Source organism: Salvelinus fontinalis, chromosome 16 (genome assembly GCF_029448725.1).
Source record: "Salvelinus fontinalis isolate EN_2023a chromosome 16, ASM2944872v1, whole genome shotgun sequence".
Lineage (NCBI taxonomy): Eukaryota > Metazoa > Chordata > Actinopteri > Salmoniformes > Salmonidae > Salvelinus > Salvelinus fontinalis.
The window spans coordinates 17,624,845-17,642,485 of record NC_074680.1 but is presented as its reverse complement, the minus strand read 5'-3'; the positions used below and the strand labels follow the sequence as shown (position 1 = coordinate 17,642,485).

Sequence of the window (17,641 nt, the reverse complement as noted above, 5' to 3'; positions counted from 1 at the left end):
AATGCCCATGTTTGGCTGTACCTTAGCCAAGTACCTCAACTGAGTTGAGCGAAGACTGGAGTTTTTTTTAAATGAACCTCAGACTCCTTTGAGTTGCTATGCATCGATACTTAAAACACATTCTAAAACCCTTACTGTGTACAAGTTTGTCCTCTGTTGTTGCATGCCTTTCTTTGCTTGAATCCAAACTTTATAATAAAATGTTAATCAAATACACCCACCGACTGTTTCCTTGTTGAGATTCAATTTGCGCATTCGTACTGAGTTGCCATATTAGAGCAACAGCAATAGAGCAACAGCAATGAGGAAACAGTCGGTGGTTGTATGAGAAACGTTTAATTAAAAAGCATGGATTTCAGAAAACACACAAAGGCATGCAACAACAGAAGACAAACATAGGTACACAGTAAGGGTTTAAGAGTTTTTTTTTTTTTTTTTAAGTATTGACTCAGTGACTAGGATTCTTTTGTGCTTATCCTGAAGACCTAGCATTGAATTGCATTGGATTCAATGTCGGAAATAAATTAACGTTTGGATCGTTTTAAGTTTCCTCTCGCGACCTCCACAAGAGAAAATGTTGAATAAAAATAGATTTACCGGTTGTTGGTGCGGTTGGTCCTTTTGCAGGTAGGAATGTGAAACAACGTCTCCAACTTACCTTACCGGTTGTTCGTGCGGTTGGTCCTTTTGCAGGTAGGAATGTGAGACAACATTCACAGCGCATTCAGATTTCTGTATTTTTATCTTGTACTAGAAATTTGAATGCACTACCAGTGCTTTGAAAAATTTATGTAATTATACTTTCCTGTGCATATATTGTCTCACATTCCTACCAGCAAAGGGACCAACCACACAGACAACCGGTAAAGTAAGTTAAAATATAATTTTATTCAACATTCTTGCTTGTAGAGGTCATAAGAGTAAACTTTCCTTATGCAAACGCTCAATTATGCCTGACGTAGAATTCAAATGTATTCAACTTCTGGTCTTTAGGCTAGTCTGCGCTCTAGCTGTACTGTACCATCAACCGCCAATCATAGCACATTTCAAAAAGCCTAACACACATTCTAAAAGGTTGATACCTCAATGAGATCTTATGTTTCCTCACTATTTAATAAGAAAGTTATTCTGTGATGAAAGTTATGAATTTACAAGTTGAATAATTGTCAGAACTCTTTGAAAAAAAATAAAGACTGAGATAAAACACCAAGTTACATTCCTTTGCTCATTATCACACACAAGCGAAAATCAGCAGTGGTACACACACTTTTTGACCATAAAATATGAGAAACATAAAGAATTCAAAAGGAATTCGTTTTACCTTTTGAAAAAAAGTTTTAGGTCCCGATTTGATAGATACGTCTTCTTTATCTGCTTTCCATTCGAAGCGTTTCCACTGCGTTCCTCTCAAGTTTATTTTCAGAACGTGGACTGAAAATCCAGGTAAACCATATCCGCAAAGTGTGCCACAGGAGGAGACTAGTGATATTTTGCCGAGACGCTACAATAATTGTTTTGTACAAACTACAGCAATCGGTTTTGCACACGGACGCTCCAATTGTTTCCAACAAATGACAAAATGCTTGCGTTTGTGCTGTCCTACCTATGGCTGTAGTGCGCGCACAGGTGAGGACATGAAAGGAATTACCGATGATGTTGAGAACGGCCGCCTGGTGGCGGGGAAAATATCCCTCATATAACGTGTTATCGTTCTCTTTTCTTCTTCTCTATTATTGCCCACCGACAAAAGTTTATTAAAGATTGCATTATCACTTGTTGGTGTGTAGATACGACTTTTAGATTGGCATGATAACAGATACTTCTAACACATGAATATAGTGTAACTTCTTATTTTGACAGCTATCAGAGTGATTAAGGTTAGATTTATTTTCATCAGATAATTGAATTATTTAGCATGGGTGCCATACATTAAGTTATCTAATCTCATTATCACCAAAACAGCATATACAAGGACCAGATAAATCAGCACAAATAGGCTTCTCTTCAATCTAATGTGTGGTAATGATCATACAACTGGGACAGCATTTTGTCCCATTGGAGCAAGATTCTTTATACTGATCTACATGGAGGCCATGAGATCAAGATTATCTTACTTAATCATAAATTACATACCTTAAAAAGCCTAAATATTCTGTAACAGCTCTGCACAGGCTTGCCTAGATATGTGTCAGCAATGGCATCAACAATGTCTAGGCCTCTCTCACTCACTCTCTCTCTGACACCGTGAGTGACCTCAGTTTACCATGTGGGGGGTGAGAAAGTCTACCTTGGGGGAAGGATAGTATTTCTCCCCTCCATCACAGCTTATTTATAAACACAAGCAGAATCTCTGTTTATCTGGAGACAGAAAGAGCCACACAGAAGGTGGTCTAAGAGGAAACAGTCTGGCTATTTACCTGCTGGGATAAACATTTCTCTGGATCGTTGTCTTGAAAGTTAGTAACAATGTGAATTGTTTCATATGGGTGAGTTTGTTGGTCTGTGTTTTGCCTGGGCAATGTCTCAATGCCCTTGCATATAACATTTCTGGGATCTTTTATTTCAGCTCATAAAAATGTGACCAACACTTTACATGTTGCGTTTATATTTTTGTTATTTCATAGTTTTGATGTCTTCACTATTATTCTACAATGTAGAAAATAGTAAAAATAAAGAAAAACCCTTGAATGAGTAGGTGTGTCCAAACTTTTGACTAGTACTGTATATACACATATATATTCTATATGTGTATATATATATTTACATATATATGTATATGTATATTTATATTGTTTTTTGTTTTTTACAGTGGCAAGAAAAAGTATGTGAACCCTTTGGAAATAACTGGATTTCTGCATAAATTGATCATACAATTTGATCTGATCTTCATCTAGGTCACAACAATAGACAAACAGTCTGCTTAAACTAATAACACACAAACAGTTATACGTTTTTATGTCTTTATTGAGCACACTGTGTAAACATTCACAGTGTAGGGTGGAAAAAGTATGTAAACCCTTGGATTTAATAACTGTTTGACCCTCCTTTGGCAGCAATAACCTCAACCAAACGTTTTCTGTAGTTGCGGATCAGACCTGCACAACAGTCAGAAGGAATTTTGGACCATTCATCTTTACAAAACTGTTTCAGTTCAGCAATATTCTTGGGATGTCTGGTGTGAACTGCTGTCTTGAGGCCATGCTACAGCATCTCAAATCGGGTTGAGGTCAGAACTCTGACTGGGCCACTTCAGAAGGTGTATTTTCTTCTGTTGAAGCCATTCTGTTGTTGATTTACTTCTGTGTTTTGGGTCGTTGTCCTGTTGCATCACCCAACTTCTGTTGAGCTTCAATTGGCGAACAGATAGCCTAACATTCTCCTGCAAAATGTCTTTATAAACTTGGGAATTCATTTTTCCGTCGATAATAGCAAGCTGTCCAGGCCCTGAGGCATCAAAGCAGCCCCAAACCATGATGCTCCCTCCACCATACTTTACAGTTGGGATGAGGTTTTGATGTTGGTGTGCTGTGCCTTTTTTCTCCACACAGTGTTGTGTGTTTCTTCCAAACAACTCAACTGTAGTTACACTGTGAATGTTTAAATTATGTATTCAATATAGACAAGAAAAATACAATAATGTGTGTGTTACTAGTTTAAGCACACTATGTTTGTCTATTTTTGTGACTTAGATCAAATTTGATGACTAATTTATGCAGAAATCCAGGTAATTCCAAAGGGTTCACATACCTTCTCTTGCCACTGTAGTTGAAGGTGCCAGTGACACTTTTATAACCTTTGTGCATACACTGAGTGTACAAAACATTAGGATCAACTTCCAAATATTGAGTTGCACCCCCCTTTGACCTCATAACAGCCTCAATTTGTTGGGGCATGGACTCTACAAGGTGTCGAAAGCATTCTACAGGGATGCTGGCCCATGTGGACTCCAATACTTCCCACAGTTGTGTACAGTTGGCTGGATGTCCTTTGGGTGGACCATTCTTGATACACACGGGAAATTGTTCAGTGTGAAAAACCCAGCAGCGTTGCCGTTCTTGACACACTCAAACCGGTGCGCCTGGCACCTACTACCATACCCCGTTCAAAGGAACTTAAATCTTTTGTCTTACCCATTCACCCTCTGAATGGCACACATACACAATACATATCTCAATTGTCTCAAGGCTTAAAAATCATTATTTAACCTGTATTCTCTCCTTAATCTACACATTGAAGTGGATTTTAACAGGTGACATCAAGAAGGGATAATAGCTTTCACCTGGATTCCCCTGGTCAGTCTATGTCATGGAAAGAGCAAGTGTTCCTAACGTTTTGTACACTCAGTGTATATTGTTATTTTTTGAGTGTGGTTTTCATATAAGCCCTCTTGGGTTTCAAACCTCACCTGCACACCTTTTTACTTTGTTTTTGTCTGCACTGTTTGTCGTTCACTTTACAAATAACTTTAAAGATAAAACCGATGTTCAGAATAGCTTTATCTGACAAATATGCTAAGCGAATTAAAGATGATTTTAGGAGATGTTTTCATGTCCAATTTGGAATTACACATGGGTAAAATTCTGACATGCAGCTGCCTGTACACTTCATGTATATTACAGTGTCTGAGAATGTCACTGTCTATGCCATATCATATCAAGATCAGATAGAGGTAAAAATAGACCGACTTGGATATCAGGAGCACAGACGCGTACTGTAGAAGTGATAAGAGAAGAATATACAGTATGTCTAGATAGAAGCTCATAGGATGGTGAAATCACAAAAACAGACCTTTAATGTTGACTGGATCCTTGTGCTTTTCTCACTCTATTCTTGTGCAATTTCATAGATTAAGCTTGGCTTTGAAAGAGCTCTGATTCCCATGAATCATAAGTCTTGCTATTTCACTGTGGATCCCATGATTTATCAGTCTGAATGATCTGTGAGTGCAACACAAACTCTCTCTTACCCTTTCCTCTTCTTCCTATCCTTGTCTACTTCCACTTCTTTTGACAGGTGATGGAGATACCAATGACGGATCTACAGAGAGGGAGGGAAGTTGAGTCTAGAGAGGACTTGCACTCTGAAGAGGAGCATATGTAGGAGGCACATTCTGTGGAGAGCAGCCTAACGGCAGCACTAACCCACTCAGAGAAGCATGCACAGTGCCAGATATATGGTTCAAGCACGCATCATTGAGGTGGAACATACCTTTGTCCAGCTGGAGGGTAGCATGGACAGTATGAGGCTGCTCTTTGAGGAGTGCATAAAGGTGGGCCGTCTGGAAAGTCGGGGGGATGAATTGGTATGGGAGCTATTGCACCTGGAGCAGCCTATGCTGCAGGCTACGGAGGCTCTGAGAGGACAGTTGTTAGAGGCACATAGAGTCCTTACCAGCATCCAGTTGGAGTATATTCATCTGCAGATAGAGGTGGGACAGGTGAAGAGTAAGCTATTTGTTACAGCCACTGTATTCAGAGCCAGCTAACACTGACTGCACAACAGTATGATGGCCCAGTACAGTCACACAGGTAAAGTGGAGTGGAAACCCCACATTATTGCATGTAAGCTGTTGTGAGAATGCAGTTTTATGTACCCTAAGTAAAGGGTTACAGTATGATGGGTGTTGACATTCTCAGCATTTTCCTGTGATTTCTTTTGTCATCCCTTTGATGTGAAGTTTCATAGTGTTGACATGTGTTATGTTGATGGGTGCTACCACAGATTTGTTATTGCGGTTAACGGCTGCCTGTCATTGAGTTAATCACTGTTCGCATGAGTGGAAACTCGTTCTTTTTTTCTGCCCCCAGGAGGAGCTCCAGGCCCAGTCTCACAGAGGTAGCCCAGCTTATGGAGACCCGGCACAACCAGCTTAACACCCTGAAGGATTGGGCGACGCCATCCCATCACTGGGCCGTGAACGACTTCACTCACTGCCAACAAGCCGCACTGTGCCTGCAGCGGCAGCATGAGGAATCTAGAAGGCTGGTATGAGCCGTGCCCGCTAACCCTGCTCCGGAGGAGGCAGGGAAGGATACCCTGAGCCAGTAAAGGTATAGTGTAACTGTTCTAATTTCTTCTCACCAGGAGACTATGAGGAAGCTGAAGCTTCATTTTTAGAAAAAGGCATAACAGACAATTGGAAGAATTGAAGGGACTTTTGACCCTGAGGAATGAAGATTTATCAAATTAATATTTTTAGACTGTACTACTTACAATTGCCTGTATAGATAGGCTGACATGTACAATTAACATTCCTGGGAGTCTCAAGGTGATTTTATTACATGGGCTGTATTGAAGTAAGCAAGACATATGCTGAAAGGGAATCATAACTTCTCCATGGAAGTACAGGACAGTTGACAAAACAGCTAGAATATCCACAATGCCTCCAGACAGAACTTGTGTTGTTTGCAAGTGTCCTTGATTGTGCATTTAGCCAATAATGTCAGTGATTGGTTTACTTAAACTGCTCTTAATACATTAACATTGCCATTATGACAGTTGGCCTTGGCTGTGAGATCAGCATGTCTTAACTGTAAACTGCACTGTGCATGGAAGGTCTACTGTAAAAACAATGTTTATTATGAATACACATAGACAGCAAAAAGAAATCCGATGCAGATGCGGCATACAAAGCAAGACAGGGATACTAGTCATACAAAGGTGATTGGGGAAACCTACAATACAGCTGTCAAGGGAATGAAATGAAAATCTATGTAATTTCTTATGAAATTAAACTGTATAAATGTTACTAACACAATGAGCATCATTTGTTTCCCCCCTACATTTGTTTCCCCCTACAAAAATGCAAAACAACCCACTCTTACGCACCATGTATTTTTTCAAAGACATTTAAACATTGTGTTCTATTTTGTTTTTTAAAGAAAATAAAAAAAGTGATTTGAGGATGTGATCAATGGAGGGTTGTTGTGTGACTAAACAGTTTCACTCATGCCTGGACCTCAGTGTCTGCTGCTCCCTCTGGGTCCTCGTCATTGTAGATGTTCTCAGCCTGGAAAATGGAAAGACATTCTTAGTACTCCTACTAATAAAATAAAAATGATTCTACATATTATAGTAAGATGGTAATACTAGTAGTACTAAGATGGTAATGCTTCTGCCATCCCTGCAAACCTGTTACTTAGGCCTCATGAAATGAATAAACTATTCTCTATAGCCTCCCACTGTTTGACAGAGCACCGTCTGCCCTAAGGTCTTACCATCTGCCAAACTTCCATGATGTTGTCCTCAGACACCGAACAGATGACCCAGGGCTCGTTGGGGTTCCACGAGAAGTCGGAGATCTTAGCTGTGTGACCACCGTGAATGAACAGCAGTTCAGGTGGACCATCCTCAGCATCCTCTGGCGACTGCTCCTCTCCGATTTTACTGAGGTCCCACACGTTGAGTCGCCTGTCTGTGCCGCTGGAGGCCAAGATGGTTTCATTATGAGGAGACCACTGGACCTGAAGGGAGGAAAGGAGCAGAAATATTTGACACAAGTTAGTCATAGATGGTTCAACACACAGCTTGTGCAAAACAGACTTCATAGGGAATAATTGTCTACTTCATGACTTAACATACCTGGAAGATCTCATCTTTGTGAGACTCAAATGAATGCAGCTTCAGTTTCAGGTTCCTCAGGTCCCAAAGAGCAACCGTCTTAAAAGGGAGAAACCGTTAAATCCACACTACTGCTTCTAACTACAATATGAAAGAATCTTGTAAGAATTGAGAGCAGTAAGAGATCCAGCCCACCTTGTCTGCTGAGCCTGAGGCCAAGATGAACTCGCTGTAAGGGTTGAAGGACAGACAGTTGACCTCTGCAGTGTGGGCGTCCACAGCATGGCTAGGTTTCGACGTATTGTTTGATCGCGTGTCCCAACTGCACAGTAAACACAGTAACCAACAGTGTTATTGTTCAATGAGCAAGAACAAACAATGCTGTTGCTCATTCAAAGGTCGTTTTTTGTTGTTGTAGGGGAGTTAACTCATGGAGCCTTACATCATGAGTTTCTGGTCGTCAGCTACAGATCCAAAGAGGGACTCGTGCAGTAGATGCCAAGAAACGTCCTCCACAACAGCTGTGTGTCCAGTGAAGATGGTCTTAGCGTCCACAACCTTCCCCTCCTTAGGAACTGCACTGATGTCCCACATACAGATCGTCTGCAGACAGATGGGAAACAAGGTGAGAAAAGAAAAGACATGGAGGGAGGAAGAGTGTTCAAGCACTTGCTCTGGGTCAAGTGACAAGTCACTCACATGGTCATCAGAAGCGCTGAGAAGACAGCCACTCAGGTTGGGGTTCCAGGAGAGACCATAACCCTCCTTCTGGTGTCCTCTCAAACGCAGATCTGGGGTGCACTCTCCAGATGGATCTGTAGTACACAGGTAAACACGTTATTACCAAACATTTTTAAAACAGGACTTGGACTTCCTGGCCATACACTTTAAAATGTGCAGTAAGCAGACCCACCTGGTTTGGAGGGATGTTTGGTGTAGTCAAAGACAAGCACATCACTGGTTGGGGTTTTGGTGGCGATGATGCAGGGGTTCTGGGGCATGTGGCGGGCTCTGTTCACCTCTCCCTCATGGTTTATCTTGATTTCAATCTCTATCTTACCACTGACTGAGCCAAAGCCTCCAAACTCTGAAGGGAGCGAGAGAGAGTCAGATCAGTGAGCTACAGCAAAAAGGACTAATGTATATTACCAACAGTAAAATATTTTGAATGAACCAAGCCTTAAAAACATTTACACAGAAAGGTTGTAATTGTATCAAAAACATTCTCACCGCCTTTCTCACTATCATAGTGAGAAGCATCAAACTGCGCGTCGTCATTGGGCAGTTGCACGCTGGCAATGACCAGGTGATTCTGTTCATCTGATGTGTGTGTGCCAAGAACCAGCCTGTGTACACTGAAATCCTTCCCCTCAGGTCTAAAAATATAGAAAAAAGGTGTTCCAAAACAGATACATTTAAACAGTTTCCTTTTTTTATGTAATAGGGGGCATTAGAAACTTAACATGGTCTACACAAGGATATCTTCGCAACACATATGGAGGCCAAAAACAATCCTCCTAAAGACACCTTAGCACTCTCAGTAATCTAGCAAATGCAGTTTTGTGATCAGCACCAGTATCTGGTATTCATGGGAACTATAGCTAGCTATGTATTCCTATATTGAGATGCACAGATAGTTGCAGCATTCAAGACAACTGAGAAAAATAGTTTTGAATGGTCATCCAACTCAGAAATTCTGGCATATTCCTAGAGCTCTGACTTTCCTCCCTGAAGATCACTCATGTGTTCACCTCGTTTTTTCAAGTTCCCAGTTGTCTTGAAAGTACCAAATTAACCTTACCTGGTGACATCAGGCAGCCACTGTGCTGTGAGGCTGGGCCACTCCAGGGCGTGGGTCATCACCAGGTCATAGAGGAAGGGCGTGTTCTTCTTCCATATCTTGTACTCCTCATTTATCACCCTCTCCTCCACAGCATCATCAAACGCTGCTGTAAAACAGAATGAAAGTCAATCGAGACACATTTAAATGTAACTCATACTAGCAGCAACCCATTCAAATGAAATATAGTTGTGATTGAGGGCACCCTATTAACATTGAGAAAGTGTTAGCTAGCTAGTTAAGTTACGCCCATTGAGTAGGGGTTTCCCGATGTTAGCAAACCTACTGACAAATTGAGCGAAAGTTAGCTAACTCATTACACTCCCCCAAACAGGTTGTGTCTTTGACATTAAACAACGCTTTGCTTTTGAATACATTTACATTGGTTGCTAACTAGCTAGCTAGGTACTTTTCTTTGTATACAATTATAAATTCATTATCTTCACGATTAATACGCCGGGAGCCCCCGTCCTTCCTGGCCTACCTTGGTAGCTAGCTAATTCACTTTAGCATGAAATTACCTTCTTTATCAGCCATGGCGTTGATAATATTACACAAGTAGCTTTGTTTTCAGAAATAGCGCTTCGCGGAGAACAAGCACGCAGCCGGGCTACCTTGGCGGGAACGCTATAGAGGTTAAATAGCCAATCACCGTCAACTAAACCGGAAGATGTCGTATATGTATTTGTCAAAGAAAAGGCTCCGACAGGATTCCGGGTTACCAAAAATGTTTCCACTAGATAGCACAGCTACAAAGTGGCTATATAGTAAACATGAATGAAAACCAAAATTCGCTTTTTGGTCTTAGTTTAAGTCTCGGGTTAGCAAGCGTGGTTAATGTTATTGGTTAGGTTTAAAATCAAATCTTAATAAGATAAATTGTTTTAAAAAGGGGGGGGGGGGTATGGCTCCGTGGCTGTGGTAACTAGTGACGACACAGCAAAAAACTATATTTTTACCCCGCATTATTTCATTTCGGGGATCTTTATTATCCACCCGCACAGTAGGTAGCGGAATATACATATAATTGTTGCGAACGCCATTATATCAAAGAAGTAGAAGGAGAGCAATCTTTGGTACCTGATTGGTCACTACACTGACAATACTTCCTGAAACAATACATGTTGCAACAGCAAGTATACGTTTCAGTAGTTTAGGGTTCAAATCAACTAAAGAAATCACAATGGATGATCGTGAGCTTGATCTCACCGATTCACAGAAAGCTACCAAGTCGAAATACCCGGCGATCAACAAGAAGTATGAATGTGAGTTGCGAACTTGTGTAGCTAATCTGTTATGAACATGCTTGATAACAAGCTATACTTACATTTTTAGCTAGTTAGCTTGCTTTGGTCTGATTTGAGAATGTTCACCAGGTAGTACATGAATGGGTTTCTGTTGAAATGTTCAGTGGAAGAGTATCTTTAGTGGAGGAGACAGCTCTACCATCAGAAATTGCTTCATTGACACATTTATATTGTAGCCAGGCCTAGTAGATTAATACCCTCACATATTGGATTGAATATTTACCTATTGGATTGAATGTTTACCTATAGCCCACTCTACTTTATTGTAGTAACATGAGTTGAATAATTGATCTATTCATCTTGTAATTTGGTTTCTCTCTAGATTTGGACCACACTGCTGATGTACAGTAAGTGGACTGACTACCCATGAACCACAGCAACTGCTGCTCCTACCCTTAACTGTGGTGGTTACACCTTTATTGTGAAATCCCCAAAGCCTACCTGTTAATGCAGAGCAGCGATCTGTGACTTGACCGTACGGAGTGGCTTCCAACTTGACACACACTGGTTGAATCAACGTTGTTTTCACGTCATTTCAATTCAATTACATTGAACCAATGTGGAATAGACGTTGAATTGACGTCTGTGCCAGTGTAACGGATGTGAAATGGCTAGCTAGTTAGCGGTGGTGCGCGCTAATAGCCTTTCAATCGGTGACGTCACTTGCTCTTAGACCTTGAAGTAGTGGTTCCCCTTGCCCTGCAAGGGCAGCGGCTTTTGTGGAGCGATGGGTAACGATGCTTCGTGGGGGACTGTTGTTGATGTGTGCAGAGGGTCCCTGGTTCGCGCCCGGGGCGAGGGGATGGACTAAAGTTAAATTGTTACACCCAGTGGGTTTGTCTTGCATCTGTGTCATAACTCTTATGTATGTTCCTAGGCTCCACTCTTGGGGAGACTCGCTGGAGGAGGCCTTTGAGCAGTGTGCCATGGCAATGTTTGGGTATATGACAGATACAGAGACGGTGGAGCCCATTGACACAGTAGAAGTGGAGTCAGAAGGTGAGATGGAATAACAGACTGAAAACAGGCATAATACTCATAGGGATAGTACATGTCTGGAGTACATTATGGGGGACCAGTACGGGGGGGGGGAATATAGGCACTCACTAATGTAAGTCACTCTGGATAATAGTGTCTGCTAAATGACAAATGTAATGTAAATATGTTTCATATAGGTCAATATTTTACTTACCATTGCATTGAATACTTTCTTATGTCTGTTTGTTTCCTGACCAGGTCATGACATGGAATCTCTTCTCTTCCACTTCCTAGACGACTGGTTATTCAAATTCAGTGCAGATCTTTTCTTCATTCCCAGAGTAAGGGCCTTCAACGTATTAATTCCAGTGAGGCTACATGGAGCTCGCTCTCTCTCTCCTACCCCCGATCAATAGATGTATAGATTTCTTGGTGCCTGTATGTATAATTGTATGATGTCAAAGGAGCATGCACAGAATTGCATTGCAAAAAAAAATTTGGGTTTGAAACCTGATTTCAACTGGAAGATAACATATCATTACATTTACCAGAAGTGTTTATTTATCTTGTATCCCTTACAACACAGTTCATTACCAAAGTGCTATTGTTTGCTTCAAATAGCTCATGCTTCAAATGTAATAAGCTTTCAAAAAGACATGGCAACTACCAATTTCATTTAGCAGTTACAATAATAAGGTATTGCCTAACTTAATGTATGTCTTCTAGGAAGTTAAAGTTTTGCACATTGACAGGATGCACTTCAAAATCCGCTCCATTGGGTAAGTTGATCTTAAGTTACACGTCAGGATTTAGTTTTTACTCACTAGGTGGTGCTAATTTATACTCGCATGTGATTGATCATTGACTTTTGAGCCATGTACATTACTCCTAGATGAAACAGTCTGAGGGGATTTGGTGGGTTGGTTTTAGTTGGAACATTCTACATTTACATTTACATTTAAGTCATTTAGCAGACGCTCTTATCCAGAGCGACTTACAAATTGGTGCATTCACCTTATGATATCCAGTGGAACAACCACTTTACAATAGTGCATCTAACTCTTTTAAGGGGAAGGGGGGGGTAGAAGGATTACTTTATCCTATCCTAGGTATTCCTTAAAGAGGTGGGGTTTCAGGTGTCTCCGGAAGGTGGTGATTGACTCCGCTGACCTGGCGTCGTAAGGGAGTTTGTTCCACCATTGGGGTGCCAGAGCAGCGAACAGTTTTGACTGGGCTGAGCGGGAACTGTACTTCCTCAGAGGTAGGGAGGCGAGCAGGCCAGAGGAGGATGAACGCAGTGCCCTTGTTTGGGTGTAGGGCCTGATCAGAGCCTGAAGGTACGGAGGTGCCGTTCCCCTCACAGCTCCGTAGGCAAGCACCATGGTCTTGTAGCGGATGCGAGCTTCAACTGGAAGCCAGTGGAGAGAGCGGAGGAGCGGGGTGACGTGATTCTACCCCTGAGAAAGACAAGGGTTGCATGTTATCATTACTTCCTCCCCGAGTTCCTATGCCTGGAGTTCTGGTTCATTCTCAGCTTCCCTCCATGCCTCACATTGTTTTCCTCTGCTATTGTAGGTGGGGAGAAGAGTTCAACTTGGTCAAGCATCCACAGGTGAGCAAACTGACCACAAAGAGGTCTGCTGTCTGACTCCCTCCTGGCCATAAGGCATCATTACTGTTTATGACCTGATGAAGATTGTTTATCCAACAGTGGTTGTGATACAGTGGGGCAAAAAAGTATTTAGTCAGCCACCAATTGTGCAAGTTCTCCCACTTAAAAAGGTGAGAGAGGCCTGTAATTTTCATCATTGGTACACTTCAACTATGACAGACAAAATGAGAAAAACAAATCCAGAAAATCACATTGTAGGATTTTTAATGAATTTATTTGCAAATTATGGTGGAAAATAAGTATTTGGTCAATAACAAAAGTATATCTCAATACTTTGTTATATACCCTTTGTTGGCAATGACAGAGGTCAAACGTTTTCTGTAAGTCTTCACAAGGTTTTCACACACTGTTGTTGGTATTTTGTCCCATTCCTCCATGCAGATCTCCTCTAGAGCAGTGATGTTTTGGGGCTGTTGCTGGGCAACACGGACTTTCAACTCCCTCCAAAGATTTTCTATGGGGTTGAGATCTGGAGACTGGCTAGTTCACTCCAGGACCTTGAAATGCTTCTTACGAAGCCACTCCTTCGTTGCCCAGGCGGTGTGTTTGGGATCATTGTCATGCTGAAAGACCCAGCCACGTTTCATCTTCAATGCCCTTGCTGATGGAAGGAGGTTTTCACTCAAAATCTCACGATACATGGCCCCATTCATTCTTTCCTTTACACGGATCAGTCGTCCTGGTCCCTTTGCAGAAAAACAGCCCCAAAGCATGATGTTTCCACCCCCATGCTTCACAGTAGGTATGGTGTTCTTTGGATGCAACTCAGCATTCTTTGTCCTCCAAACACGACGAGTTGAGTTTTTACCAAAAAGTTCAATTTTGGTTTCATCTGACCATATGACATTCTCCCAATCTTCTTCTGGATCATCCAAATGCTCTCTAGCAAACTTCAGACGGGCCTGGACATGTACTGGCTTAAGCAGGGGGACACGTCTGGCACTGCAGGATTTGAGTCCCTGGCTGCGTAGTGTGTTACTGATGGTAGGCTTTGTTACTTTGGTCCCAGCTCTCTGCAGGTCATTCACTAGGTCCCCCCGTGTGGTTCTGGGATTTTTGCTCACCGTTCTTGTGATCATTTTGACCCCACGGGGTGAGATTTTGCATGGAGCCCCAGATCGAGGGAGATTATCAGTGGTCTTGTATGTCTTCCATTTCCTAATAATTGCTCCCACAGTTGATTTCTTCAAACCAAGCTGCTTACCTATTGCAGATTCAGTCTTCCCAGCCTGGTGCAGGTCTACAGTTTTGTTTCTGGTGTCCTTTGACAGCTCTTTGGTCTTGGCCATAGTGGAGTTTGGAGTGTGACTGTTTGAGGTTGTGGACAGGTGTCTTTTATACTGATAACAAGCTCAAACAGGTGCCATTAATACAGGTAACGAGTGGAGGACAGAGGAGCCTCTTAAAGAAGAAGTTACAGGTCTGTGAGAGCCAGAAATCTTGCTTGTTTGTAGGTGACCAAATACTTATTTTCCACCATAATTTGCAAATAAATTCATTAAAAATCCTACAATGTGATTTTCTGGATTTTTCTTTTCTCATTTTGTCTGTCATAGTTGAAGTGTACCTATGATGAAAATTACAGGCCTCTCTCACCTTTTTAAGTGGGAGAACTTGCACAATTGGTGGCTGACTAAATACTCTTTTGCCCCCAATGTATGTATTCTGTTACTGAAATATTATACTACATACATGATTAGTAAGCATAGACTGTTTTCATTGAGGAGTCAGGAGTTATCTGATTACAATAGTTTGTATTTTTGAAAGTGTCACTAAACTATGTGTATATTGTCCCTAAAGGGGACAGAAGTGAAGGCCATCACTTACTCAGCCATGCAGATCCATGACATCGACAAGCCCGAGATCTTTGCCATCATTGACATCTGAGGATACTACTACTGAGAAACGGTCCCAGAAGGGAACAGGACAATAGAAACAAACCTATATGTGCCTGTGTGATTGATTTAGGGCAACAGCATGGGCTTTGAAAATTTACATTTGATTTAGGGCAACAGCATAGGCTTTAAAACTGGATGAGTGAAGTGTAATATTTCCCTGAATTTTAATTGTTTACAGACAGATATCCAGAGAGCAGCAAACATCAGCAGCAGCAGAGTAACTGCTCAAGATACACTACATGACCAAAAGTATGTGGACACCTGCCCGTCAAACATCTCATTCCAAAAATAACGGGCATTAATATGGAGTTGGTCCCCCGTTTGTTGCTATAACAGCCTCCACTCTTCTGGGAAGGTGGCAGAATCCCTGAGCCAACTAGATGAAAAGTATGTCGTTGTGCCCTTGAGCAAGGCATTTAACCCTAGCTGCCCCTGTCAGTCGCTCTGGATAAAGTGTCTGCTAAATGATAAACATTTAAAGACTTTCCACTAGATGTTGGAACATTGCTTCGGGTACTTGCTTCCATTCAGCCACAAGACCGTTAGTGAGGTCGGGTACTGATGTTGGGCGATTAGGCCTGACTCGCAAGTCGGCGTTCCAATTCATCCCAAAGGTGTTTGATGGGTTTGTGGTCAGGGCTCTGCAGGCCAATCAAGTTCTTCCACACTGATCTTGACAAACCATTTCTGTATGGACCTTGCTTTGTGCACAGGTGCATTGTCATGCTAAAACAGGAAAGGGCCTTCCCCAAATTGTTACCACAAAGTTGGAAGCACAGAATCGTCTAGAATGTATGCTGCAGCGTTAAGACTTCCCTTCACTGGAACTAAGTGCCCAGCCTGAACCATTATTCCTCCTCCACCAAACTATAGAACAGTGTGTTCTAAATCGAGGCAGGTAGTGTTCTCCTGGCATCCGCCCAACCCAGATTCGTCTCTCGGACTGCCAGTTGGTGAAGCGTCACTCCAGATAATGCGTTTCCAATGGCGGCGAGCTTTACACAACTCCAGCCGACGCATTGGCATTGTGAATGGTGATCTTAGGCATGTGTGCGGCTACTTGGCCACGGAAACTCATTTCAGGAAGCTCCCGACGAACAGTTCTTGTGCTGACGTTGCTTCCAGAGGCAGTTTGGAACTCGGTAGTGAGTGTTGCAACCGAGGACAGACGATTTTTACGCGCTTCAACACTCGGCGGTCCCGTTCTGTGAGCTTGTGTGGCCTACCACTGCTAGACGTATCCACCTCACAATAACAGCATTTACAGTTGACCGGGGCAGCTATAGCAAGGCAGAAATTTGTCGAACTGACTTGTTGGAAAAGGTGGCATCCTATGAAGGTGCCATGTTGAAAGTCACTGAGCTCTTTATTAAGGCCATTCTACTGCCAATGTTTGTCTATGGAGATGTCATGGCGGTGTGCTCGATTTTTATACACCTGTCAGCAACGGGTGTGGCTGAAATAGCCGAATCCACTAATTTGAAGGGGTGTCCACATACTTTTCTATATATAGTGTAAGTCATCTGGCTCTTCTCGTAAGTGCTCTGAGCGGTATTGATTGAGGAATGCCAATAATTAAGGTCTTTATTGTTATTTTTAAGGATCACAAATTAATTCAAAAAGTATCAAGAGACAGAATCATCTAAAAAATCTGTTACGAAGATGGCACAATAATGAATGTACTTGTAGGGATTTTAAAAGATTTTTTGTTGAGAGACCGTGCAGGGGCATTGACAGTTTTTTTTGTCATATGTACTTTATTTGTACTGCTAGATTTTTATTTAAGCATTTCAGGTGCCACACCTCTCTGATTTAAAAATACATCAAACAATCCAGGCTGGGATCCACCCCATCACAGACAAATGCAGTGCTTCGGCCAAGATGTTTCATACCGATTGAATCAAACACACTATGGCTTTTTCTGGAGAGTAAAGATACCTGAGTGAACATGTTCATTTTTGGTTTATATATTTTTTATATTGAAATGGTGACTTTCAGGATTATTGTAGAATATACACTACCGTTCAAAGTTTGGGGTCACTTAGAAATGTCCTTGTTTTTGAAAGAAAGGCACATTTTTGGTCCATTAAAATAACATAAAATTTATCAGAAATAAAGTGTAGACATTGTCAATGTTGTAAATGGCTATTGTAGCTGCAAACGGCTGATAAAAAAAAAAAAAATGGAATGTATACATAGACGTACATAGGCCCATTATCAGCAACCATCACTCCTGTGTTCCAATGGCACGTTGTGTTAGCTAATCCAAGTTTATCATTTTAAAAGGCTAATTGATCATTAGAAAACCATTTTGCAATTATGTTAGCACAGCTGAAAACTGTTGTCCTGATTTAAAGAAGCAATAAAACTGGTCTTCTTTAGACTA

The 17,641-nt window shown here is 41.6% G+C and overlaps 3 protein-coding genes across 5 annotated transcripts in view; 1 reads left to right on the top strand and 2 right to left on the bottom strand.

Moving 5' to 3' along the window:
- The window catches only part of LOC129812747 (uncharacterized protein KIAA1522 homolog), a 36,823-nt gene extending 35,212 nt beyond the window's left edge, over window positions 1–1,611 (bottom strand). For both annotated transcript variants that reach the window (XM_055864582.1, XM_055864584.1), the window contains exon 1: window positions 1,322–1,611. The gene's annotated coding sequence lies outside the window, so the exon portion shown is untranslated. The remainder of the gene's footprint in view (window positions 1–1,321) is intronic.
- A 4,644-nt stretch (window positions 1,612–6,255) lies between these two features.
- Window positions 6,256–10,075, bottom strand: LOC129812743 (histone-binding protein RBBP4). Its single transcript, XM_055864575.1, has 10 exons — window positions 9,922–10,075; window positions 9,362–9,509; window positions 8,791–8,936; window positions 8,474–8,647; window positions 8,260–8,375; window positions 8,003–8,163; window positions 7,756–7,882; window positions 7,582–7,659; window positions 7,218–7,463; window positions 6,256–7,009 (listed from the first exon to the last, which is right to left on the bottom strand). The coding sequence occupies exons 1-10, from the start codon at window positions 9,935–9,937 to the stop codon at window positions 6,947–6,949; spliced, it is 1,275 nt and encodes a 424-aa protein (XP_055720550.1). The 5' UTR covers window positions 9,938–10,075; the 3' UTR covers window positions 6,256–6,946.
- Window positions 10,076–10,178: 103 nt separating this feature from the next.
- zbtb8os (zinc finger and BTB domain containing 8 opposite strand) lies at window positions 10,179–17,641 on the top strand. 2 transcript variants are annotated; one of them, XM_055864580.1, is made up of 7 exons: window positions 10,305–10,665; window positions 11,030–11,054; window positions 11,585–11,706; window positions 11,944–12,026; window positions 12,412–12,464; window positions 13,261–13,297; window positions 15,158–17,641. In XM_055864580.1, exons 1-7 carry the CDS (start codon window positions 10,584–10,586, stop codon window positions 15,242–15,244), a joined length of 489 nt encoding a protein of 162 aa, XP_055720555.1. In that variant the 5' UTR covers window positions 10,305–10,583; the 3' UTR covers window positions 15,245–17,641. The 2 variants fall into 2 exon arrangements, with proteins under 2 accessions (XP_055720556.1, XP_055720555.1); XM_055864581.1 differs by lacking the exon at window positions 12,412–12,464 and having other exon boundaries at window positions 10,179–10,665.